Here is a 27,355-nt window from a genome sequence, read left to right on the forward strand (position 1 = left end):
CAGTCTCCACTTAAAGAAGTAACAAGTAGAGACCAAGTAAGCTGCTTCCATCTCGCCTCCCTTTTCTAGGCTATGGTTGGTCCCGCTGCTACTGCTCAAAGACCTCTTCTTTAAAAAAAAAAAAACCATACATACCTGAAATTAATTTCACAATTTCTACCCTCATCGTTTCTAGCAGTCTTTACAACAATCCAGATCTTATTAGCCAAATGACACAAACGGCTGCTTCACATTTGCATATTTGAAGTCCCTCAGGTAGTCACGGGTAACTTCAGCCTTCATGCTGGTAATTATTCTGGTGCTTTAGCCTAGTGGATCCCAACCCTGAGGGCACATTCAGATCACTGGGGAGAACATCTTCAAAAATACTTACTGATGCCTAGAACCAAACTCAAACCAATTAAATCAGAAGGTAGGGTTTGAACATTTGTATTTCTATAAAAGGCTCCCTAGGTGATTTTAATGTGCAACCAGAGAGAATCTCTACCTCTCAGTTTCTCAACCATCTGAATTCTGAGGATTCTGTTATTATTCTACTTCATCTACCTTCGAGCATGGCTCTACTTTCTATCTAGAAGCGGCTATAACCTGTCCTAACTACAAATTCCTTTCTTGGAACACAATCTCCATATTCTAACCACACTACTACTGCTACTGAACCTGCTGCTTGCTATCAGCCCAGCATGTCTTTGAATCTTGCCTCTCCTTTCTTGGAGGACGCCAAGTCCTCTTTTGATGTCAACTGCTTCTCTATCAATGTGGCCAGCTATCCTGTGAAGTTCTAGGGCTCTAGGGAGCCCCCTCCCCAATTCTTTCACTTCCTTGTCCTGCCTCTGTGAATCCCCAACCAGCCATCAAAATCAAAGCGCAGGCTGCTGAGTACATGGCTAAAGAGGTGCCAGTAAATTGCCAAGAATCCTTCTGTTCTCCTTTCCCAGTCTGCAACAGTCATTGCCTCTCAGCCCTAAGAGTTAGGTCCTTTTCTTAAGGTTAACCCCCCCCCTCCACAAACCTGTGGTTAAAATATACATAATGTGGTGTCCCACTCAACTGGATGGGGGCCCCCAAATGTGGAGCGATGACTGGGGGCGGGGGAGCCGGTAGCGTGGGCAGTGAAAGGATTCACCCAAGTCAGAACAAGGAAGACAGAAGTTTATTGAATACACTGCAAGGGAGCAGTGGGGAAGGATAGAAAAGGAGAGTCTGTCTGCAGTAAGGCAGTGGGTGGGAGGCATATTTAAAGAGGGAAGGTGAGAAGGTATGGGGACTATGGAATTTTCCTTTTGGTTTTTTTTTTTTTTCAACGTTTATTTATTTTTGGGACAGAGAGAGACAGAGCATGAACGGGGGGAGGGGCAGAGAGAGAGGGAGACACAGAATTGGAAACAGGCTCCAGGCTCCGAGCCATCAGCCCAGAGCCTGACGCGGGGCTCGAACTCACGGACCGCAAGATCGTGACCTGGCTGAAGTCGGACGCTTAACCAACTGCGCCACCTAGGCGCCCCTGGAATTTTCCTTTTGGGTAACTGTGCCTGGTTGTTAGTAATCCATTGGTCAGTGCCTTTGGGTATTTGGAGGTGGGTTGCCTGATGGGCCTGTCTGTATTCAGGCAGGCAGTCGCTGTCAGCCCTTCTGCCTTGATCAAGTTTCCATTGCTCAAGCCTGTTGTCTAAAAGTGGCCTCTACACATAAAATTTACCATTTTAACCATTTTTACACGCACAATTCCATGGCATTACATTCACAATGTTGTGCAACTATCACCACTATCTAATTCTAGAACTTTCTCATGATCCCAAACAGAAACTCTTTGTTAAGTTTATAAAGAGCACTTCTGATTCTGTCATTCCGCATCACAAAAATCTTTCATTGTGCCGTCCAATGCCTACTGAATACAGATGAATTTTCTTAGTTCAACATTCAAGGCCCTCCATGATTTGCCCCAACTAGCTTAGTTTTTAATTATTTATGCATGCTAAACTCTAGCCAGCTGGATGATCTGCCATTCCCTAAATGATACTCCTGAACTTAGTCTCTCCATCTGGAATATCCATCCATCTCAATGCTACCTGTCCAAATCCTCATCTTTCAAAATTTGTCTGAAATGTCATTTTCTCCATTAAGTCTTACTGTTTTTTTCTGCCTGAAGCAATCTCTTCTTTTACAGTTCCACACCACCTATCCATATTCTTTTGGCACTTTCTACCACATCTGATGGTTATTTCTTTATATCTTATCTCACTCCACAGACTATATTTCCTTTTAAGGAAAGCGCTAGGAGGCAGCACTGAGTTAAGAGCACTCCCAGCCCATTAAGACCAGTCAATATGGGTTCAAATCCCAGCTCCGTCATTTCTAAGTGAACCTGGATGAGTTATTTACCTCTCTGAGCTACAGTTTCTTCATCTGTAAAATGGAGATAAGGGTCAAGTATTTAGAACAGTGCCTGGTACACTAAATGAAAAAAAAAAATTAAACAAATACACGATTCATCTTTGCACCTTCCACAGAGATTGGTACAATGTTATTATGTAAAAGGTAGTGCTAGGGGTGCCTGGGTGGCTCAGTTAGTTGGGCATCTGACTTCGACTCAGGTCATGATCTTGTGGTTTGTGGGCTGGAGGCCCACACTGGGCTCTGAGCTGTCAGCACAGGAGCCTGCTTCGGATTCTTGTCTCCCTCTCTCTCTGGCCCTCCCTTGCTCACACTGTATCTCTCTCTCTCTCAAAAATAAATAAACATTAAAATTTTTTTCTTAAAAAACCAAAGTAGTGTTAATTATTTGGCTGAATGAATAAATAAGGCTGACTAGATACTAAGTGGCAATTAAAGTTAGGAATTCAGCTGGATTGTTCTGCTAACTTTTCCTTTATTTTTCCTTTTGGGCTTCAGAGGTAAGGAGCCAGAATTGGTGACAGTGGGTAAAAGCATCAGGTTTTGTTTTTGTTTTAAATCATTAAATGCTTTTCAAGCAATTCAGCTTGGGAACTTTTTAGTTTCCACTAAGAGACTATTTTATTCGTTCAATTAACAAACACTTATTTAGCACCTACTATATGTCAGGCATTGTTCTAATAGTGAGCAAAACAGAAAAAAAATTTCTGGTTCTAGGCACATAGTTGATGCTTTTGTTTACAGAATAAATGAAAAGGGAATTCTAACAATATGAGAATCTTCAAAGCTCCTAGGATGCAGATTTCTGGTCCTTGCTGGTACTGTCTGATGCAGAGTAAGAGTGCACTTACATATGCAAATACATATTTCATTTTGTTTGTTCTTAGCTCTTCACAGACTCCTAAGATTCTCTGCGGGTTATAGAGCTGTTTCACAGCACCAAGCAATCATGTATTGTGTATTCTTTAAATTACAAAATGTTCCTATAAAATACAGTATACAAATACTGTCAGTTAAAATTGAATGAATGCATCTGGGAGCCCAAAACTACATTACTCCTACCAAGGGTTCTCAACTGGTCAAATGGGCATGTAGGCTCCCTCGCTGCATTTATGACAAGAGATTCCTGTTTAAACAATGCCTGCATAAGCCAAACCTATTATCCAAATAGGGACACTTGTGAAAGTAAAAGGAGGAACTTGTTAATTAATAATTATACGAGGACATCAGGTAAAATCCGGGAATCCTTGCAAACCAGGACACATGGACACCCTATTAGACTGCTCCTTTCCACTGGTTTTAGGCCGAAATTGCTTCGAATGCAGATAACCTGCTCTGCCCATATTCTCCTCCGTAAAACACTAAGATAATGTTTCATTATGTGTCAAGTTCAAAATAAACTTTTCCCAAAGCAAGCCAAATTTTTATTTCCAATCCAGCAGGCATCCAGTACTTTCTAGGAAAGGGCATGTTTATGTATACAATTCAAATTCCTGACTGAAGGACGATAAATAATGATTTTCAATCAAATAATTACAACTGGTTTCTCTTGGGTTAAATTTCAGTAGGCTCAAAGTAATTAAGTGCCGAAGTGTTTTCATACAGGTTTCCAAATAGAAACTCAAAGTGCAAAATGAATAATGCAATCCTTTAACGGCTAAAAGTTCAGTTAAAAAAATACAGAACTTTTCTTAATTATTAGATTTTAAAAATACGAAAACAGAAAAGCTACAAGATGCAGAGATCATGGTAGAATTTATTGTTCCTTCCATATATGATTCATGCTAAATCTGTTGCATCCTGTAGGTAGATTTGTAAACAGTTATAGTCCAGACATTGTCTTTTTCAAAGTTGCTTAAGGAGCTATCTAAAGATGCATGGTCTTTGAAAACTCAGGCCAAATTTTTGGTGGGCACTGATGTAATCACTTTTTCACAGTTTCAGGAAAAAACAGGATTAACTGCATAATAGTATATGCTTAATACTCTTATTATATATCTGATTACATCAAAATGTTCATAGACCTCAGATTTTCTAAAATGATACGAACTATTCAATCAAAGAGATCTTCTAATTTAAAATGTTTCTGTACTAACAGTTACATATGCAACGTAACATCCCAAGTTTTTAATCTTAGAAAAAAGTGCAATGATGTGGCTCTGTATGTACAGTGGAAGATTAAATTATAATATGATAAATATATACTTCTGACTCTATGAACTGATTCCTTTATCAACTTTAAATATTAAAACATCCATTAGATGCATAGCAACATACTTAGAACTTACCTAAAATGACAGAGCCTCAAACAGACCTCAAAAAGTATCTTCAAAGCACAATTCCATGATCACACATTTAAAACTCAAAATATTATCCATTCTAAAATCTGCAAAGACACAATCCTCCAATTAAAAAAAAAAATGTCTAAAACCATGTGTAATGTGTATGCCATGTTTTTCAGATACTACAGAGGGAGCTGCTGACACAGATGAATAATACATTAAGCTGAAATCAAATACTAGCTTGAGATATTATTAATCTTCAATATTTTTGTGTTTTGGTAGTAAGGTTTCTTATTTTTCAGAGGGAAACAGAAGGAATTTTTTTTTTGCTTTGGCTACAACAAAAACTTCATACTGATATTAAAAGAGTCACCGAAAGTAGTGCTTATATATAATTAAGGCATTTCTTATATTTCCATTTACTAGCTCTTCTAAAACACAGATTTTTAGTATCCTGTACTCCAGGCTAAGTCATGCCTTCCTAAGAGTCTTTATAATCCTGGGGCAGCTACAGGAATGACTCCTTTTTATGTAAAAGGATTCAGTGTTTTCCAAATAGCACCACCACTGGAAAACACCTCTATTCTGTGCATGATTCTACATATAGCTAAAAATTAAACAGGAAACAAGAATAAGTGAGGTTTAAGTTTGAAAGATTCTTCCGTAGCCAACTAATTACAATGAAAGCAACAGGTGTCAATTTTTTAACTTGAAGGTAAAAAATTAAATAAAAAAGTAAAACTTTTAGGAGCACCTGGCTGGCTCAGTTGGAGGTACGTGACTCTTGATTTCAGGGTTGTGAGTTCAAGCCCCACATGGGGTGTAGAGATTACTAAAAAAAAAAAAAAAAAAAAAGAAAACCTTAAAAAAATAAATTAAAACATTTAAGTAAATGGTACACCAGATGGTTCTGCAAATATTTTACAGCAAAGACTTTTAAACATTCATGAACAATTCCGGAGAGAGAAATTTCACAGAAACATTCTGCCAACTAATGAAATGGGCTGAAATTAGCCACCAACAGGTACTATACTATCTATGTCACTCATAGTTTAGAAAAAATTTTTTTTAACATTTATTTATTATATTATTGAGAGAGAGAGAGAGAGAGAGAGAGACAGAGAGAGAGGCAGAGCATGATTGCGGGAGGGGCAGAGAAAGAGGGAGACATAGAATCCAAAGGAGGTTCCAGGCTCTGAGCTGTCAGCACAGAGCCTGACGCGGGCAGGGCTCAAACTCACAAACCTGGAGATCATGACCTGAGCCAAAGTCAGACGCTCGACCAACTGAGCCACCCAGGCACTCCATGTCACTCATGGTTTTAAACCATAACTATGCTAACTTTTCCTCTGCTCTGCAAGGATCTTAAATAATAATGATTCAAGGATCTCCCAGAGTCCAATTATGGTCAATAATGATGAATGATTGAGAACCACTAGCTTACAGAAGCACACAGAAGGTTTTTAAAAGAATGACAAACCCAAGTACAAAAAAAATTAATGCCTGATATAAACAATTCATGCTTAAACTGTAAGACACAAAATGAATATTATGAATTAGCTAAGTGTTCAGTGAAGAGAATCTAATATAAATGGCATTTTATTAAATATATCCATACACGCCAATTATCTTATTTGAACACGTTCTTTCCCCACAGATGGCTTATGTGCAATAAAGGGTTAACTCAGCAGAGATCTATACGTCCTATACGTCCCAAAAGTCTTTAGGACTAGCTCATGACCAGCTCCTGGGAAATAACCTTTGAGGTCTTGCAATATCCTGCCTCATAAGAGCATCTTAGTATACCTGGGGCTTTGGTCACACCAGATAGTTTATGCTAACAATGTGATTTATGGTGACACCTGTTTTTGTTTGCCTGGGGCCTTGGGGCAGCTGTATTAGTTTAACCTCTGGGTGGGGGAAAAAGGAAGAGGGCTGGAGACTGAGCAGCTAAGGTCAGCCCTGTGCCTGCTCTAGGCCCACCTGACTGACCTCCAATAAAAGCCCTGGACACTAAGGATCTGGTGAGCTTCTCTGGTTGACAACATTTGCCTGTATTGTCATTCAATGTTGCTGGGAGAATTAAGCAAGATCTGTACAATTCTACTGGGAGGACAACTGGAACTTTGTGCCTGGTTTCTCCTGGACTCTGCCTGTATACCTTTCTCCTTTGCTGATTTAATCTGTATCATTTTGCTGTAATAAACTGTAGCCAAGTAGATCCTTCCTGGATCCTGTGAGTTCTTTCAGCAAATCATGGAACCCGAGGGTGATCTTGGGGACCCGTGACACAACCTATAATACAATAAAATTCTTATTTAATAAAGATTTCTTCTAATTTCAAGGTTTGTTGTCAGCAACCTCATTTCCAAACAGGCAGAAATAGCATTACGCATTCATAGGAATGCCTTCTAATAAGTAGGCTCCTTTCCCACCAACTAAAAGGATAAAGTAGGTGACTCCTGACCAGGTACAGAAGTTACTTCTGATGAATGACACAAGTATGGCCCCACTCCCACTAGTTCCCTTCTTCAGCGAGGAGCTGGGTAATTTCAGGAAGTCTATGAAATGGAATCATCAATGCTTTCTCCACAGTTGCTACTACTGATCTGTAGCTGAGGAAAAAAGAACATACATTCTCAAATCATCTATCCTTAGGATAATTCTGTACTTTTTAAAAAAGCGTAGGTCAGAACCATCCAACCTGGCCCAAGATCTCAGGTATACAAGGACACTCTTATCAGCCAGGAGCTGGTCAAGGCCCAGTCCTGTCTTTGGAGTGTTCAGCGTTGGAGCACCCCAAGTCCACTGAGTTAAGCCTTTGTTAGTTCCATAAAAGATCTGTGGGTTGAAGCAACACCGAAGATTACAGCATTCAAGAGCTTTTGGTTTATCGGATCAAAACATCCCAGCAGTGGTGATCGATGACAATTCTATCACTTCATAATGTTTCCCAATTCCCCAGTCAGCTCAGCCATTCTCTTTCCCTTAGGGAAGTTCTTAACTGGTCCCAGTTACTAAGGAAATTATCAAAGACAATTGTCTAGTACAGAATTACCTGCCACCTGTGTAAGAATGAAATTTTTATCTCACTGCTAAGTCAGAAAAAGTATCATGCTTTTATACTGGTTTCCATTCTAAGTCATAGGCCTGGTGTTAATTAAAAGCCTAAAGTGAATAAATTGCACTATCACAAGCTCACCGAATTCAAGGATTTAGGATTCCCTGTCTTTCACTTAAAGTTTTACCAAGTTACATGCAGAATGGTAAATGGTGATGCTTTGCCTAGGGCTAACCTATGTCCCAATTTTTTTTTTTTCCATGCACAGTCCCCGGAGCTATAACTAGGCATTATTTTACAGTTTATTATTATCCATGATACTTGACATACTATTTTTACATGTTAACAGTAGTAATATAATGTTAATGCCTCTATTCTGAGAGTATCATATAGGTAGGAGTTGAAATAAAGACCACAGAGTCAGACTGTCTGGAATTGAACCTCAGTCTCAATATTTACTAGCTCTGTGATCTTGGTCAAGTTTTTTTTTTTTTTTTTTTGTTTTGTTTTGTTTTGAAATCTTTGGTGCCTCAATTTCCTTTTCTGTAAAGTGGGAAGAATCCTATCTTTCCCAGATGGTTGTCATAGGGATTAAATAAACTCATATGATAAAAACGTTTGTAAGTTATGACTATCACCATTACCACCACCACCACATTCCAAAGAACCTGGGACATCGGACTTACATTATCTCTTTAATTTTCACCTTACCCCAAGTTGCAGAAAAAAAGGGCAGTAGTATCTTCTTAACTGACAGGCAGTTGTTATATAGCAACAAGAGCACTTTCTTGAGTTCCACACAACACAGCTGCCTCATTGGTTTCATCTGCAAAATGGGGATGGTAATAACCTATCTCATAAGGCTGTGTGGAGATTATGTACTGTTTTATGGTATCACCGTTCAGGATATATTGATAATACTGCTCTCTGTCAGATACTTGGGATTTCAAAATTACCTGGTTCCAGGTACTCAACCACCTTTGCAAGGATGAGATTTTATACGCCTTAAAACATGAACCCCAAAAGGTGCTAGAAGAACAAATTAATAAAAAATTGTCCCCTTCTTTCACATTCCCTGGTTAGGATACATTTCTTCAAAATAGTCAATGTGTGGAGGTTGGAGTATGTCAAGGGCAGAGAGTACCTAAGAAAGGAAAAAAAAAAAAAGTCAAATTTAGAGAACTAAAAAGGAAGCAAAATGACATAAATGCAAGTAAATACTATTAACTCTTTAATGATTTAAGACTTAGTTACAATTGTCCACTGAGATTAACTAAATGTGCCAGTCAAGGAACAGTCCTGAATATTAAGAGGGGTTTGTAAACTTATCATGTAAAAGATACTTCAATCTCAACTAAAATGAGCTACCAGACCCCTTCACGGAGAGTGTGTTGAAAAGAAATGCCCTATTTTTAACAACCAGTGTTGCTCTAAGAGCATGAGGAGCCATACCTACCATTCATTTCTTTATTCCTCTGTTCAAAAAAATGTTTACTAAGTACATTCTACCTGGCAGGCATAGGGGTAGGCCCTCCAGTTATACTGAGTATCATCCCTGCTCTCATGATAAGTAGAGAGGAAAGCATTAAACAAACAAGCAAGCAAGCAAACAGTTACACAACTATGTAATTATGACATCTATTATTTGAAGAGAAAAAGTCCAGAGGAATGGGGAGAAAAAGTTTCCCTTGAGTTTAACGCTAAGAGTTGAAGGCTGAATAGGAGTTGGTCAGGCAATGAGTAGGTAATATAAAGGCACTGAATTCAGCAAGAAGGAACCAGACAAATTCTAGAAACAGAAATGCCAGTGCTTATGGAACATAGAGGGTGGGAGGAAAATAGACTGGGATAAAACAGAAGAGGAAGGCAGGGGATATATCATATAGAATCGCTTTAAATTTTGTTAAGCATTTTGGATTTTATTCCAAGTACAAAAAAAGAAGACACCAGGGTGGAAAAAAGACTTTAAGGCATCTGAAATTCAAGTCCTTTATAAAAGCAGCATACTACCAATGTCACTTCTGCCTTTGAAACATAACAAATAGGCTTTCTTCCCCTACCAGCTGTCCAGCTATTCTTGTAAGTCCCATCTATGATGTCACACTTAAGAATCTGAACCTATCTAACTAATGAGAAATACCAGGCTCAAAGGATGTAGAAGTTATTTAACAGGAAATAAATTGTCACTGCCTAAAAGGTTTGTACAGATGCATGCCACAGTAGATGTCCACAAAATAAAATTCATGGTTACCAATACAAAAAAAAAAACAAAAACCAAAAAACGGGAAATAAACTGCGTGGTACAAATTTTTTAAGAAAAACAATTTTTTTATTATGGAGAATTTCAAATATTTAAAACTGCACAGAATAGTATCAAGAATGCTCATGGAATCAATACCCGGCCTTAGTTTCTACATATGGCCATTCTTGTTTCATCTGTCTTTATCTTCTACTCTCCCTACGTAATTCTGATACAAATAGCAGACCTATTTCAGCCATACATCAGTACCACTAAAAGACAAAAACTTTTATTTTATTTTTTTAGATTAAAAAAACAATTTTTTTAATGCTTATTTTTGAGAGAGAGAGAGAGAGTACGTGCGAGCACGAGTGGGGGAGGGGCAGATAAGGAGACACACAATCTGAAACAGGCTCCAGGTTCCAAGCCATCAGTACAGAGCCTGATGTGGGGCTCAAACTCAAGAACCATGAGATCATGCTCTGAGCTGAAGTCTGATGCTTAACTGACTGAGCCACCCAGGCACCCCTATTATTTTAGATTTCTAAAAAATGTTTATTTTGAGAGAGAGATAAAGTGCACGTGAGAGTTGGGGGAGTGCAGAGAGACAAATGTGGGGCTCAAACTCACAAACTGGGAGATCGTGACCTGAGCTGAAGTTGGGCGCTTAACCAACTGAGCCACCCAGGTGCCCCAAAGACAAAAACTTTTCAAAAATACAATTATCAGATCTAAAAATGTTATGCTTTTTAATACCACCAAACATCCAGTCCTCAAATTTCTAATTTTCTTTTCTTTCTTAAAGTTTTCTAGTCTAAATCAGGAGCTAAATAAGATTTACATATGATGGTTGATTTGTGTTTTAAGTTTTAACCTACAGATTTCTCCTCTTTTTCTTTTCCCCTTGCAATTTATATGTGGAAGAAACTCTGCTCATTGGTTTTTTTTCTCAGCCAAGCATTTGTCACTTTAAAATTCTAAATGTAAACTAAAACCTCCTGTAATGAAAAAGTCTTTACTCACACTTTAAAATTTTTTTTTCAACATTTTTAATTTATTTTTGGGACAGAGAGAGACACAGCATGAACGGGGGAGGGGCAGAGAGAGAGGGAGACACAGAATCGGAAACAGGCTCCAGGCTCTGAGCCATCAGCCCAGAGCCCGACACGGGGCTCGAACTCACGGACCGCGAGATCGTGACCTGGCTGAAGTCGGACGCTTAACCGACTGCGCCACCCAGGCGCCCCCTTTTTTTTTTTTTTTCCAACATTTTTTATTTATTTTTGGGACAGAGAGAGACAGAGCATGAACGGGGGAGGGGCAGAGAGAGAGGGAGACACAGAATCAGAAACAGTTTACTCACACTTTAAAGCCAGTTACACTTAAAAGTTTGAAAATAGTTAATATGTTTTATAAAGAATCTTGATCTTTCCTTTCTGAATTAAAATGTTTATACTTAGAATCTTGGTACAGATGAAAGATAACAGATTTTCCAGTTTCTTCAAAACATAATTTTTATCATATGAAAGATAAATTATTTCATTCCTATAAGTTTAAAACCCTATAATTAGCTAGTGTCACAAATTCACGCAAATTCATTTCTCATTATGTGATAGAACAATTTTTAACATGAATATTTGATGATGCTTGAAGACGACAGTTAGAAATTAGTGTTTTACTTGACATCTTTCGGACTCTCAGCTCTGTATCTGAACAAATACATTCTGTCTTGGGGGAAAGCAGAATGCAATGAGTGACAGCGTCCATTAGACAAAGCTATTTTACACTTCAAATCTATCTGCTATAATTAGAGGTTATCTAGAGAAAGTGACAACCATACATTTTAAAGCCTGATGGAGAAGAATGAGGCTTTCTTATTCCAGGTTTGATGAGGCTTTTTGTAGAAAAGCCATATAAAACAGGGTTAGACATTTGCACTAAAGCATTTAGCTGGGATTGTTAGCTTCAAAGATACAATATTTTAAACTCTGCTTGGAATTTTTTAAACTCCTGTTTTTTATATTACCGTTATTTTATCTCAAAATGCTTATCAGAAAACGGCATCCACTGTTATTTCCAGGGGTCAAAAACAATGCTTAAATAAGCAGAAATGATCCAGGAATCTCAGAAGTGATGTAAATAAGTGAGAAGGAATAGTAGCAGTTTCAAACTCCAGACTTCATGCCTGACTCCCTATATAAATAGCCTGAGTCCCTCTATAACCCCACTATTATTTGTGGGAATAAAGTGTGTGGGATTAGCCTTATGATGTAAATAGGAGGACGCTTGTAAAGACTTTGACTTGTAAAGAGTCAAAGTATCCCAAAATACCACCAACTCTTCAAAGGATCTCAAATACAAAAAAAAACAAAAAAAAAAAAAAACAAAAAACAAACAAAAAAAAAAAACGGTAAGCAGACTTGTCTAATTAAAAAATGAACTAAAATACATCCTTAAATAATGGGCATTACCAAACAGTGTCTCAGCACATTTCTCAGATCTTTTAAGAACTCGACAAAAGCCCATTATAGTGGCTGTTTTTTAGAATTTTAACCTGTGATGTTAAGATTTACTATACATTGGTTACATGAGGTGTACATGGCTTCTTTTTCTTAGTCCTTTATCAATAAAACTGCTATAAATAATCCTAATCTATTTAAGATCACAAAAACTAGATATTTAACTCTTCATTAAATCCCATGTTTAAGCAAAGGAATTTTCCCTTCCCCATTCTCACCCCCCAGCAGATTTTAAGTTCTTTAAGGTAGTGACTATGTAATTACTATTATTTTTAATAGAGTTATAATATAAAGTATGAAAATCCTAAGTGTATAATTTGATTAATTTTACACAAAGTATGTAATATGATGAATTTTTACTCCACGGTTAAAATCTGATCAAGAAGTTAAGCATTTCAACATCTCAGAAGGTCCTCTTGTTCCTTTCTAGTCAAAACCCACCCCTGTTCAGAGGTCACCACCATTTTCGTTTCCATCACCACAGACTCGTTTTGCCTATCCTTGAACTTTTATACAAATTAAATCATAAAGAATGATTCAAATCTCAGTTCTCCTTTCCAAAGTGCCCTGGAGACGGCAAAGGCAAGCTCTAAGTCTGTCAAATGTAGATGGCAGAGCTTGGTGATCACTAATTTTCCACCATCATGTTTCCACTTTTGTTTATGACTTTTGTCACTTATTGTTATGCCTATGAAATTCATCCCTGTTGATGTGTGGATCAATGGTTCATCCTTTTTATTGATGTGTAGTACACCATTGTGTGAGTGGAATATAACACAATGTACTTATCCAGAGTACTGCCAGCAGACATTTGGGTTGTTTCCAATTTCTAGGTATTATGAATAAAGCAGCCATGAATACTCTCGTACATGTCTTTTGGTGGACATGTGGTTTGTCCTGAGTATACCAAGGAGTATAACTGCTGGATCACTGGGTAGATGTGTGTTTAGCTTTAGTAGAAACTGCCAGTTTTCCCAAGTGGTTTTACAAATTTATACTCTTACCAGCAATGTTAAGAACTTCAGCTGATTTACATTCTTGTCAACACTAGGTATTTTCAGTCTTTTTGATTTTAGCCAATCTGGTGGGTATATTAATATCTCATCATGGTTTAATTTACCTTTCTCTGATGACTAACGACTTTGAACACTTTGTCATATGCTTATTAGCCATTGCTTATCCTCTTTTGTGAAATTCTTAAGTCTTTTACTAATGGGCAAAAATTCTTGATCTGTAGAAGCTCTTTTTAAGAAATGTGATGTTTATGGGGCGCCTGGGTGGCTCAGTTGGTTAAGCATCCGACTTCGGCTCCGGTCATGATCTCGCGGTTTTTGAGTTCAAGCCCCAAGTCGGGCTCTGTGTTGACAGCTCAGAGCCTGGAGCCTACTTCCGATTCTGTGTCTCCCCTTCTCTCTACCCCTCCCCTGCTCATGCTCTGTTTCTCAATAATAAATAAACATTAAAAAATTAAAAAAAAAAGAAATTTATAAGATATGTGATGTTTAGATACAGAATTTGCAGTCCAAAAAATGTCAAGTAAAATATTTATTTCTAATGGTCTTCTCAAATTCTAAATATTTATAGTTGTCTATAACATAATATATTCTGAAAACAAGTTTTTTGTTGAATATATGTCTGAGGTCTGTCTTTTCATTCTCTTCAACTTTTGATGAGCATTAATTTTTAAGGTCAATGGTGTCCAGTTTAGCCATGTTTTTTTTTTTTTAAATGGTTAATGCTTTACTTGCCTCATTAAAGAAATCTTTATCTCAAAGTCTTGAGAAGATATTTTCCTGTTTTATTACAGAAACTTTATTATTTTACCTTTCACATTTAAGTCTACAATTTACTTTTAATTAATTTACATGTTTGTTGTAGAACAGACTTTGTTCAACTTCTTCAAGACGATCTTGAGTATTTTAGGCCTTTTCAATCTCTATAAACTTTAGAATATTTGTCAATTTCCTCACACTCATACATACAAACCCTGCTGGGTTTTTGACGGGGATTACATTGAATATATAGTCAGTGTCGGGAGAACATGCAGATTAACCAAACTGAGTTTTCTAATTCATGGACACAAGAGAATGTGTTATTTTAAATACATTAAGAATCTGCCCAAAACCACAAATTTTAGGCAGACAGCAAACAAAATTTTCCAAATCACTGCAAAGTAATCCAGTCTACAGCATGCTTTGGCTTTTCACTCCTCAGTAACAGAAATACTAGCATTAATAATGTCTACAGCTAAACAGCATGTCTACATTTAGAGAAGGGTCCTACTGGTCCCACACTGGTATGATTCTTTACCCTACTTATGAACCCGAGGCCCTGTCTGAGTTAGGTCAGATTATACAAAGAAAAACAAATCATTCTTCTTTGCCTCCACTACCTCCTCTTTGTCTTTTCTATCCTTCAAGAATACTCCAGAATTAAAAGACTGGGAAAAAGTAACTCCAAGAGAGAGATCACTGAGGTTATCATTCCAGACTCAGAGATTTCTTTTTTTGCTGTCACTTTCACTTACTCATTCTTCAAAGAGACTGCCTGCCTACTGCATACTTAGTGGTATTGCCTAAGGACAAGAAAAAGCCCCAGATTTGTATTGCTGGGGATCTTCCCAGGAATCAATGGACCCTAAGGGGGCTCTGAATGGGCTTTAGAGGACTAGTGAAAGCCTCAAATTACATAAATATTCTGTGTATGTGCATTCTTCCAAAAGAGGACTCACAGTTTTCATCAGATTCTCAAAGGAGTACAAAATTGAAAAACTCAATCATGCCCTTTCCATGACGGTAATACGACAATTATGTCATTCATGTACATGTACACCAGTGCATAGGTGGGTGAAATAGAGAATATTTTTGCCAGATTTTTTTTTTTTAATTTTTTTTTCAACGTTTATTTATTTTTGGGACAGAGAGAGACAGAGCATGAACGGGGGAGGGGCAGAGAGAGAGGGAGACACAGAATCAGAAACAGGCTCCAGGCTCCGAGCCATCAGCCCAGAGCCTGACACGGGGCTCGAACTCACGGACCGCGAGATCGTGACCTGGCTGAAGTCAGACGCTTAACCGACTGCGCCACCCAGGCGCCCCATATTTTTGCCAGATTTTATAACAGCTCAGATTCTGCCTAGACTCTAGTGATAAGCCTAAACAACAATCTTTAGAAAGTTAAACCCATTAATGTTTCCCCAAGTTGCTACATCAAGGTGAATCTATCTTTAAGATGATGAACCACCTGTCCTTTAAGAAAAAAAGTGTGTGTGTGTGTGCGTGTGTGTGTGTGTGTGTATCTCAATTAGATCACCTAAAATCAATAAATTTCATATGTGACTTTTTTTTTTTTTTAAAGTAAGCTCTATGCCCAATGTGGGGCTTGAACTCACAACCCCGAGATCAAGAGTTGCATGCTCTTCTGACTGAGCCAGCCAGGCACCCCTGATATAGTGACTTTGAAGGTTCTGTTCAAAAGAAAATCCAAAGCCTCCAGGGCTTTGTAGCTAGTCCCTGACACATTAAAAGCCACACAAATTAAAATCCAACCTTCCTACAGTGGCCAGGTTAATCTTTCTAAATGCCATTTTCATCATGGCATTCCTTTCCTCTTCTTTCAATCAAATCTTAATCTCAAAAGGCTCATCTTAAGGTTTACCTCCACCACGTTTAAAGCATATTTGAGCTTCTAAGCTCACAACAATTTCTCTTTTTCTTAATATTATGGTAGCATAATGCTGTGTGGCAGCATTCACATGAGGTTTAAAAACTGCAGCTCCTTGGGCCTCAACCCCAGAGATTCTAATTTAGTGGGTCTGGGATGAGACCCATGAATCTGCTTTTTAAGGATCACCTTGGTGATTATAATATACTTCTAGGTCTGGTTGCCTAGCTTTTTGCCGCTCACAGAACACAGACTGTCTTGCATTAATGCTTAACCACGCAGGCAGTCCTCCCAAAGCACTGTAATCATAGTATTTATCACATTACTAAACTCCTTAAGGGTAGAAAGCCCTAGAAGCTAAAGTAGTTTAGGAATATAGGATATGCAGAATAAATGTTTGTTGAATTAATGAACATGGGCTCTGAAGCAAGACAAACTTCGACTCCAATCTTGTGTCACCCTGACCTTGAGCAAGTTATTTAACTCTAAACTTTGGTTTCCTCCTCTGCAAAGTAGGGATAACAAGCACTCTCTGACAAGATTGTTAAGGATTAAATGAATTCATGTATGGAAAGCATCTAGCATACATCTTGACACATAGCAACAAGTGTTAAATACCTGATCCCTCAAAAAAGGGTATTTTAAACTTTTTCTGTATCCTCCATGTGACCTAGTACTGCCTCTATACGGGACACAATTAATAAACATTTGTTGCCTTAACTACATCAAACACCAGTTGCCTCTCAGACTGGCATTCCACACATACCAGGTGTGTGGCCCTGAGATGCTTTTGGAGATAGATCTTGGAGCGCAGCATAAATTCATGTAGAAAATAATGGTGCCATGCCATCTTCTCCAATTATCTGTCTCACTTTTGAATATTCCTACAGAAGTCACGAGCACTCTCTTATCATAGAGCTCAGGAGCTCCAATTGGTTGCTATGTTTTAATAGGTATGATTTTCAAGAATTCAGTTTGTTTTGGGGTGTCTGGCTGGCTCAGTCGGTTAAACGACTGACTGTGAATTTCAGCTCAGGTCATAATCTCACAGTTGTGAGAGTGAGCCCCATGTTGGGCTCTGCTGACAGGGTGGAGCCTGCTTGGGATTCTCTCTCTCTCTCTCTCTCTCTCTCTCTCTCTCTCTCTCTCTCTCCTCTCCCTCTCTCTCTCTCTGCCTCTCCCCTGTGCTCATGCCCTCTCAAAATAAACATTTTAAAAAATGAAAAAAGTCAGCACACACACAAAAAGTTTTTTAAAATTTAGTTTCTTTTCTTACACGACTCCCTAACACTACCTTTGACTCTATAGCAATGAGTCATGCATGAGCAAAGATACTAATACATATAGATAGGAAACTATGCACCATCCTTCCTTTGTAAAAGAAGCTAAGATAGGTCTGAGTGTAATAACCCATTGAAATCCTTAGTAAGCAAATTCCTAATGCCTCCTTCAAAAAATTTCTTCACCACGGATACCTTTACTTGAGTTTCTAGCAATGTAAATAAGGGTTTGTACTCTTTGATGTTGGGGTGGGACTCAAAGTCGAGAAATAAATAAGCAAGCACTAGACATAATTCTAAATTAGTTACAAAATTTGAGGAACAAGTCATAAAAGTGGTATTTTGAAAAGTCACTGAAAGAAACACATTTTTAGGCAGTTCCAAATGACTGAAAGACAGCAATAACTTTTTTAAAAAGTTTAAGGAAAACGGATTTCAAGAGAAGTCATCAATAAAATGAAATATGCCCAAGCAAGGAGTTTCAAATAAATATATTTGTTTGATATTCCTAGTTTTACCAAACACCTCAAACTTTTAAACATTTTTCTCTTAAAATGAGACCTACACTTTGGCCAAAGTTCTAAAGGTTCCTGTGCAAACGAGCAGTCAGACTCACAAGAAATTATTATATTTCTGATAAAGTTTTTCTGTTAGCAATTAAAATAACGTAAGCTGAAAACCAAATGCAGAATGTAAGGCAGTTTTTTTCACGTGAAATTGAAAACTTAAAAGTCCAATGCTAATATCTCCAGGTAAATTTTACATGTATCAAATGTTTAATTCAGGATTAGTTGAGGAGAAGCGATCTCTCAAACCACAATGATTCTATTCACTCATGAGTCTTGACATTTTTAAATATAGCCATAAATAAGCTAACCTATGTTACTTTAACAGCTATATGGTTTTTTAAGAGAAGAAACTTTTCCTGTATCTTTAAGTTAATCTGATTAAAAATATTAAAGGTTAAAAATAAAGCATTTAAAGGGCTGCCTGGGTGGCTCAGTCGGCTAAGCATCCGGCTTTGGCTCAGGTCATGATCTCGTGGCTCCTGAGTTCGAGCCCCGTGTCGGGCTCTGTGCTGACAGCCCAGAGAGCTTCAGACTCTGTGTCTCCCTCTCTCTCTGCCCCTCACCTGCTTGTGCTCTCTCACAAATAAATAAATATTAAAAACAAATAAATAAAGCATTTAAAATCAGGGGCCAATTATTTCCACTTACATCACTCAGACTACATATTACACTTTTATGTTAAATATTAGTACAGTTCCTCAGCTAAATAGTAACATTTGCTTTACATTAATTAATATTTATCTGTAGGTCAATACATCTTAGAATTCACTTAAACTTGGTCGTTGTTTACAAATAGGGTCTAAGTTTTCTCAGGTTTCCAAACTCCTTAATAACTTGCACGTTCCCTTTTAACTCTCTTTTGCTCTCTATTAACACAATTAAGCATGCGTAGGAAACAGTTTATTCCAAAGAGGAATTTCACTTACATTATCATGTTTAAAAAAACACAACATCTTCAATTCCCGGAAGACCCTTTTGCAAGAGACCAGATTCTGGAAGACGTTGGGCATCTTTTTGAGTGCTACTCTCTTTCCATCTCTTGGATCTGTTACTGACCTAAAGAAGCAATATTTGGGGAGAGGAAGAGAAGAGAAATCAATTCCAAACTTTGTTCTTCAATGTTTCAGAGCATGACAATTATCTTGATCTTAAACTACTCAATCCACTTAACAATGTTTAAGATATCAGTGAGAAAGAAGGTTTTTAAAAAGTACACACCTATAATCAAAGAGAATGTTTAGCCCACCCAATTCATCTGCCATGTTTGTTTTTTTTTTAATCCTTCTCTAAATTTATAAACACTTTTTCTGAGAGATCACTTAGCAATACATCTCCGGTAGGAGGGCTAATTAGTGGTAAAGCCATTTTAAAAATGGGGGCGGGTACAGATTAACAAAACCAAAGTCAAATTAGTTTTATGCTTTATTTTCAGAACCAAATTCAAGATGGAAGAGATGTTAATTCACATGTTAATCACATTTAGTTCAACATAAAGAACACAATCTAATTATTTTGGCTTCTTATATAAATGGACATCTTTTAGTAATATGGATTTCAGTAGCTGGACAATAGCCGAACAGCGTCCTCTCTTCAGAAGTCTGAGTGCCAGCTTAGGCTGTAGCTTCTAGGTTACGTAGCTTCCCTTTTGCCCCTTAAAAGGCTCTTAGTATGGTAGCTGCCTCCTGTAGCTTCTTTTAATCGCTCAGTGTCTCCCTTTTTTACCCTTTAGTCTTCTAACACCTATAAAATCAATTCCCTAAATTACATTTCCCTATGTTTGACAGACTAGTATGGTTTCCATTTTTCTGACTGAACCCAAATGATACACATTAAATCAAATTAGTTAAAGGAAACAAAGCACTGAATTTGTTAAAATATGTCCAATTGGCCATTTTGCAAGTGATTTTCTGTGAATTATCTTTTTTTTTTAATGGTTCAGTAAAGGATTCTAAACTCTTTTTTTAATTTATTTTTGAGAAATAGAGAAAGAGCAAGTGTGGGAGGGGCAGAAAGAGAGGGAAAGAGAGAGAGAATCCCAAATAGGCTCCACACTCAGCACAGAGCCTGACTTGGGGGCTTGAACTCAGGAACCTGCGAGATCATGACCTGAGCCAAAATCAAGAGTCAGATGTTTAACCGACTGAGCCACCTAGGCGCCCCCATGAATTATCTTAAAGCTTTTTCTCCTACCACCCATCACCTACGACTGGCTATCCCTGTAGAATTTATTCCTGTCAGATTTATTTTGCTGATTCCTACCTGTCATTCTTGGCGACCATTATCTTTCAGTTCCTGTTTCAGCCATCAATGCTTTGGCTGTCTCTCCCAGACTTGTTTCATTTAAAAGTCTGATCTATAGGTTATCAATGCCTTTATCCAAGTTATTTAATTAAAGTTCAGAACAGGACAGAACAGATCTGCAACAGATACAATACTAGAAACCACCTATGAGACCAGTATCCAATTATTATTCAAAATTAATTACTTATTTAATTAACCATAATCACTCAATTTCTTCCTATTGTCCACAAGAAATCAGATACTCATCAAACTGCCTTCCTGAAAATGAAGCGTTCCTATTATCTACCAACCTGTCAAAAAACTATACAAACTTCTTTATGAATACCATGACTTTATAAATTAATCTTAGTGATCACTACTTCTTTTCCTACGTGCTCATGGAAACTCTTAAATCGCGCATTCTAGTATTGTTAAACAGCATGAGGACTCTACTTTCTCCCAATGACTGAACATTTGGTAAAATAATGAAGAGTTATAATTTTTAAGTCTTCAGTAGCTTCAACTGTAATTCAACTAAGAGACGTAACATTCTTGACTATTGCTTAAAAAATACCAACCCAATGCTTGCTTCAGCAGCACATAGACTAAAATTGGAATGTAAGAGATTAGCATGGCCCCTGTGCAAGGATGACATGAAAATTAGGCATATGTCCCATATTAAAAAAAAAAAAAAAAAAACAAAACCAAAAACCCAGTCCATAACATTCCTAAAAATCCACATAAACCTGGTAAGTAAAATAGAAAGGAAACTGAATATAATATTATATATATTCAGACTGTTAAAAATAATTTTTTTCCTTTTAACACACCACTTCTTCTATTTTTAAGTTTTAAGTTCTTTGTTTTTTCAACGTTTATTTATTTTGAGAGAGAGAGCACGCGCGCGAGAGCGAGCGTGTAAGCAGAAGGGGGGCAGAGAGAAGAGAATCCCAAGCAGGCTCCATGCTGCCAGCGCAGAGCCCAACGCAGGCCTCGATCTTGCGAACCATAGGATCATGACCTGAGCCGAAATCAAGAGTCAGAAGCTTAGGCGCCCCCTACACCACTTCTAGAACTAGATACTAGAAGATAAAAATGTCAATGATATAGCAAGGAAGGAAAATTTTGGACCACACATTGCATTTAGTTGTCAATGTCTTTTGAGACTTCTTTAATGTAGAATAGTTACTTAGCATTCCTTTGTCTTTCATGACACTGCCATTTTTGAAGAGGACAGGCCCGTTTTTTTTGCTCACTGCTCTTCAATTTGGGTTTGGTAGTGTTTTCTCATGATGAGATTCAGGTTATGTATTTTTAACAGGAATAACTCAGAAGTGATGTCTTCTCAGTGCATCACACTAGGAGGCACATGATGTCAATTTCCCCCATTTCTGGTGATCTTTGATCACTGGGATGAGGTGTCTGTCAGGTTGCTACACTGCAAAATGACTATGTTTTCCCTTTCTAATTGTGTCACTGTTCTACTCCTCATCAAACTTTGACCCATTTAGTATCCATTGGCAACTTGTGCCTGAATCAACTAATACTACAGTGGTTGCCAAATGGTACCTTAATAATTTTAGCGTCTTTCTAAATAGCTAGCCTACCCAACAATTATTAGTTTTAAAGAACGAGGGAACTCATTTAATACATTGCCCTTTCCAGAGAGGCCTCAGACAGCAATACTTCTTTCCAACGCTGGCCTTCTTATTGGTCCTGACTCTACTGTGGTAAGGAAAGCTGCTCTAAGATAAACCCACTCTTGGCTCAAGGTTAGTACTGTGCCTTGCAATGTTTTAAGGCAAAATTCACAAAGCAGCGTTTTATTTTATTATTCATGCAAAAGCCAGTCATGCTTGTGGCTGGTAACAATATAACTCTAATGAATGTGAATGGCTGTGCAGTAATTTCACGCCATGTTGAGTTTGTTCTCTCTTAACTTGAGGTAGCAGATGCTTTAGTTCAGCACAAACAGTACCACAGAACACAGATAAGTGTGGAAGCCTGTTACACAGGAATTCTTTTATTTTCTTTGTTACTGAAAGGCTTGCTGTGCTTAGTTTCTCTGCTGCTGCAATACCCTGGTTATTCCAACTGTACTTGTTAATGAAGCCCCAGCTGTAGAGATAATGAACTAACATTTAGGGCAACTTTCCTCAGTTCAGAAAAAAAGGAGGCATCCTTTGATCTACAATTCACTTACTGGTCAGTTATTTTCTCTACTGAATACTGGATGCCCTAAATAAAACAGTGCATCTGTCATTTCACCTGATTATCTTCATGAGCAGTCACGTTACACTAAAACAGGTATTTCTTTCCTATGTTTTAAATCAACATGTGATTCTGCAAACAGTGTATTAAAGATACAGTTTTAAGGGTTGTGAAAAAATAATTCTTTCTTATATCTGTCCAGAGTATATATATCAGTCCTTCTCCTACATTTGGAATACAAGTTCAACTTTTTTAAACAGCCAGAAGAATCCACATGCCATTCTTCAGAGAAATATAGTTAGCCAAAAGAGTACAAAACCTAAATAGGAAGCTTTTTGGATCTGGTGTGGTTGTTTTGTTCTAGAGCTCTCTTAATCCCAGAAAACTCTGACCACTGCCTCAAATATGCTTAAATTATGGAAAAGTAGAAGGGCTGGAATGAAACAAGAGTGAAACTTATTGGGGACACATTTTGAGACACTAGAACCTTACATTACAACATCTTTAAATCACTATCACTACACTAAGCAAGAATCTTCAAGAAATTATATGCTCCTCATTTATTTTATGTGAAGAATTTTTTCCCCACATGGGCTAGCAGTTTTAAAGTTCATGTTTCTGATACAGGTTTGTTTTTTTTTTCTCTGATACAGGTTTTTAACTATTCAAAGCAAATAAATAATTTATAATGAAAATGTTTCACTAAGATTGAGAAAATCAGGCTCTTCTAATTCTATTCACATAAACTTGTAATCAGCAATCTTCTATTTTTGCTATGCACACTACAATTACTACGTCAACTGTACCAATAAAGAACGTATCTCAATAACAGAACCTAACCAGACTCTAAATATTTAGATTATTGCCTTTGCATTCACTTTGAAATTCATTTCCTTAAAAGTTATTTTTACTCGTATTTAGATTAAGTCTGCTTGAGAAAACAATAGCAAACTATGAGGTAAAATTTCTGACAACAAATACCTCTAAATAATGTATCTTATTTGTACCTTAGTCCTTATATGTTCAACGACACTGTGAGTTAGGGAATAAGGAATTTATTTTTACATCTCTTTGGTCTTTCTAACCAAAATTTTAACAGGCTACAGTTTGTGTGTACTTTGACATAACTTACAGAATTGCACACTATTTAGAGGAATAAACTTTCTAGGCTTCCCTGTCTCCACCTAAAAACACATGAAGAAAGATTCTCATATTTTAGGTAATTTGTTCCATTGGCTGGAGTTTTCTGATGTTTGGTTATTGGTTTTTCTTTTATGTTTATTCAAATTTGGTATTTGCTGAGTTGGCGCTCTAGAAGAAATCCTTTTCCTTTTTTTCAAGATCCTCCTAAAGTGATCCCAAATTTGTGAATCTGATATTACAAGGTAAAAAGGCCTTATACAATAGCTAAACCAAAGCAGTGAAATGGTTCGTTCTTTTTCTCATACCCTAACATACCACTATTAATCAGAAGAAGCAAAATACCTACATTTAACTGAAAGTGTTAAATATGAACGGAAACGTCCCCTAACTCTGTGTTTAAACAAGTATATATAGCAATGGCCCCAGCAGGTAAGATATCCCTGGACCATTCTGACCGATAGGGAGATCCCCAGGGGTGCTGATAAGGGAGGAGAAATAAGGAACAGGCACATCATTCAATATTAGGCTGTCATATTTATTTTCAAATACTTGTTACCAGTGAAAAAGATCTAACTTTGAGGACCCCAATTCCCCACCAATAATCATTGGTTAAGTTAAAATATAGGTGGAAAATCCTTTTATACTAATTATTATTGACTTGAGAACATTTTATTGTTCTTCAGACCATGAATTAATTATAATTAGCTCCATCCTTACTGCAGACGCTGGCAAAGACACAGAGACCTCTCAGTTGCTGTCAAATATCTTTGTGAGGAGTATGACTTGCCTGCAAGAAAGTTGCCACACTGTCTTTTCAATAGGGATTTTCTCATGTTAGAGGGTGAACATGACACAGCCTAGCCTGCCAAGTCTAGGAAGTTTTCATGGCCCACTAGCCACAGTCCTCTCCTAGAAACAGACCCATGAATATTGTATGGGAAAGAGAACCACCTGCAATGAAAAAAAGGTTTCTGTTCAAAGCCACCACAAAGGGAAAAAATCCACAACTGCATCTTCTTTTTACATTTTAATAGTTATGACAAAAAGAAGTTATAAAAGATAACCCAAACGCAACCTATGTCACACAAAAATGTGCTTGCTTTTAATCCCACTGATGACTTCTTAAAAGATATGTGTTCAGTAATAGGAATACTGAGGAATATAAAGAATTTTTTAATAAAGAATTTTTTTAAGTTAAAGAATGGCAATTTTGTTGCTCATTAGGTTTATAAATGTAGAAGACACCAAATGAAAGAAAAGAATGGTTTCATTCACACAGTCGGTTTTTAACAGTATGGTTTTGTTGATGTCAAAAAATTATAATGAATTTAGAAACACAAAGTTCACGTCATTGGAAGAAATGTCAGTTTTAATTATTTTTAATATTTTAGTGGCTAAGCTAATATTTTAATAATTTCTTAACATAAAATGTAAGTCCCAATATGCTGTTAGTTAAAAGCAAACTGAACATACCAACCAATATACCAATAAAATGTAATTTTTGAAATAAAAAGGAACATAAGGTTTGGAATTATGGTTATAAATAAAATGTTCCTATTTTTCTAGGAATGTATACTTAAGTATATATAGGTGAAGTGACATGAGATTTAAGATTTGTTTTAAAATATTTCATTAAAAAGCATTGTTGAAATAAATGAAGCAAATGTTGATAATTACTGAATCTAGTGGTTGGTAAAATGGAGTTAAACCATTCAAAAATAAAGAAAATATATGTTTGAAAAAATTTCTAAGTAAAAGCACTGAAATTTTAAAAAACGTTTAAATACTCTTTACAATATAAAAAATATCCATTATCTTTGGTTAAAGCTAACAAAAGCTAAGTAAGCAAGACTTCTACGTAAAAAGACTAAAAAAACATTGAAATTAAAGACATAAATAATGGAGAGACATACCATATTCATGGACTAGAAAACTCAATATTATAAAAATTTCAATTCTCCCCAACCTGATTTATAGATGCACTGAAATTCCAATCAAAGCCCCAAAAGGTTTTCTTTTGTGGAACTAGACAAATTAGTTCTAAGTCTTTATGGAAATGCACATATGCCACAGACTGCTAAGACAGTCCTGAAGAATAAGGTGGGAAAAATTGCTCTACCACATATGAAAAGTTATCATAAAGCTACAACAGCATAGATAGTGTAATTTTGGTGCAATGGACCAATGAAACAGAAATATGACCCATAAACAGATTCTTCAGCTTCAAACCCATCCGTCTAAACACAAATATGTAATACCAGGGCTATGACTGCAAACCATATTTTGGTTTTGCCAACTAGCTCCATGTTAGGCTCTGCCAAAAGGGGGCTTTGTAGGAGACTACAAGGCTGGAGGAAGAAAAGGGGACTTACCCCTTCCTATGGGCTTCCTGTCTGTCTCTTGTTTCTGTGTCAACCTAGCAACACTTCTTCACTCCCAGCAGTGGCAGTGTCTTTCTATAACTTTGTGGCTGAACCCAGTTTATAGTTTCCTCACTTGCAGAACCAGCCTCACTGCCTCTTCTACCCCCAGATACCAGCACTAGTGAGTTAGTATCCTCTGCTTTAGATGTCTGAATTTCTGCTGCATGGGGTTCCAAGTCCTAATAATTCTGACCTCTTCCATGATATTCCTCTAGCCATAGCTAGAGGTGGCTGTTACTTCCATGATACCTTAGTGTTCTCTTATCTTTTTAATTACCTACAAATTTACAAACAACTTTATAGCTAATTAGCATCTCTCCCCACTTTAAACTGTTTAAACAACTGGTGTGGTTTCTTTCTCCTGACTGGACCCTGACAGATACAACATTCTTTTCAATGTATGGTACTAGAATAAGGAGATATCACGTGGAAAAACAGAATGAATCTTCATCTCTACTTCACTAGATACACAAAAATAAATTCCAGGTGGAATGCAGATACAAATGTGAAAAGCAATATCATACAGCTTTTAGAAGATAACATATAGAAGATCTTCAAGATACTGGGGGAGGGAAAGATTTCTTCAATAGGACACAAAAAGCACAAATCATAATGCAGAAGAAAAATTCATTTTTTTGACTACTTTAAAATCAAGAACTTTTCATTATCTGTACATTAAGAGTAAAAATGCAAGTCATACAGAAGATGCTTGAACACATATATAAGGAACAAAGCATTTATCCAGATACGTGCAGAACTCCTACAAATCAATTTTTAAAAAGGGCTTGAAAGGGCATTTTACAAAATAGAATAATCCAAATAGGCAATAAACATATGAAAAGGATATTAGCCTTATTAGTCATTTTGGAAATGAAAATTAAAACCACAGCGAGCAAGTACTATAAAACTACCAAAATGGCCAGTAATAAAAAGATGATACCAAATCTTTGGTGATATGTGGTGCAATGGCAATTCTTACAGACTGCTAGTAGGAATTTAAATTGGTACAATCGCTATGGGAAGCAGATGGGCTTTATATACTAAAATGAAGACATGAATACACTGTGACCCAGCAATCTGACTCCAAGGTATATACCCCAAAGGAATGTGCACACCTATCACTAAACATACAAGTGTGTTCACGGCAACATTTTTAGTACCCTTAAAACTGGAAACAATCCATATATCCATGAACAGTAGGATAGAGTAACAAACTGTTGTGTATTCATAAGAAAACTCTACAGTAACTAAAATGAATTACTGCTACATACAACAACACAGACAAACTTTA

At 37.0% G+C, this 27,355-nt stretch overlaps 1 protein-coding gene, 1 long non-coding RNA gene and 1 pseudogene across 3 annotated transcripts in view; 1 reads left to right on the top strand and 2 right to left on the bottom strand.

The window, feature by feature from the left end:
* The window catches only part of LOC124513038 (uncharacterized), a 29,358-nt gene extending 20,543 nt beyond the window's left edge, over positions 1–8,815 (bottom strand). The window contains exons 1-2 of the long non-coding RNA XR_006962282.1: positions 8,694–8,815; positions 4,683–4,780 (exon numbers count right to left, since the gene is read on the bottom strand). This is a non-coding gene — a long non-coding RNA (uncharacterized LOC124513038). The remainder of the gene's footprint in view (positions 1–4,682; positions 4,781–8,693) is intronic.
* NLK (nemo like kinase) overlaps positions 1–27,355 on the bottom strand; it is a 165,541-nt gene that overhangs the window by 51,909 nt on the left and 86,277 nt on the right. For both annotated transcript variants that reach the window (XR_006962280.1, XM_047080744.1), the window contains exons 2-3: positions 18,934–19,063; positions 8,826–8,881 (exon numbers count right to left, since the gene is read on the bottom strand). Coding sequence is in view for 1 of the 2 variants with exons in the window: in XM_047080744.1 (XP_046936700.1) it covers positions 8,826–8,881; positions 18,934–19,063 (186 nt within the window). In the remaining variant the exon portion in view is untranslated. The remainder of the gene's footprint in view (positions 1–8,825; positions 8,882–18,933; positions 19,064–27,355) is intronic.
* Positions 20,873–20,970, top strand: LOC124513712 (uncharacterized; annotated as a pseudogene).

Source organism: Lynx rufus, unplaced genomic scaffold, assembly GCF_022079265.1.
Source record: "Lynx rufus isolate CCGP_SWC_20201006 ecotype Redwood Valley unplaced genomic scaffold, mLynRuf1.p SCAF_18, whole genome shotgun sequence".
Taxonomy (NCBI): Eukaryota; Metazoa; Chordata; class Mammalia; order Carnivora; family Felidae; genus Lynx; species Lynx rufus.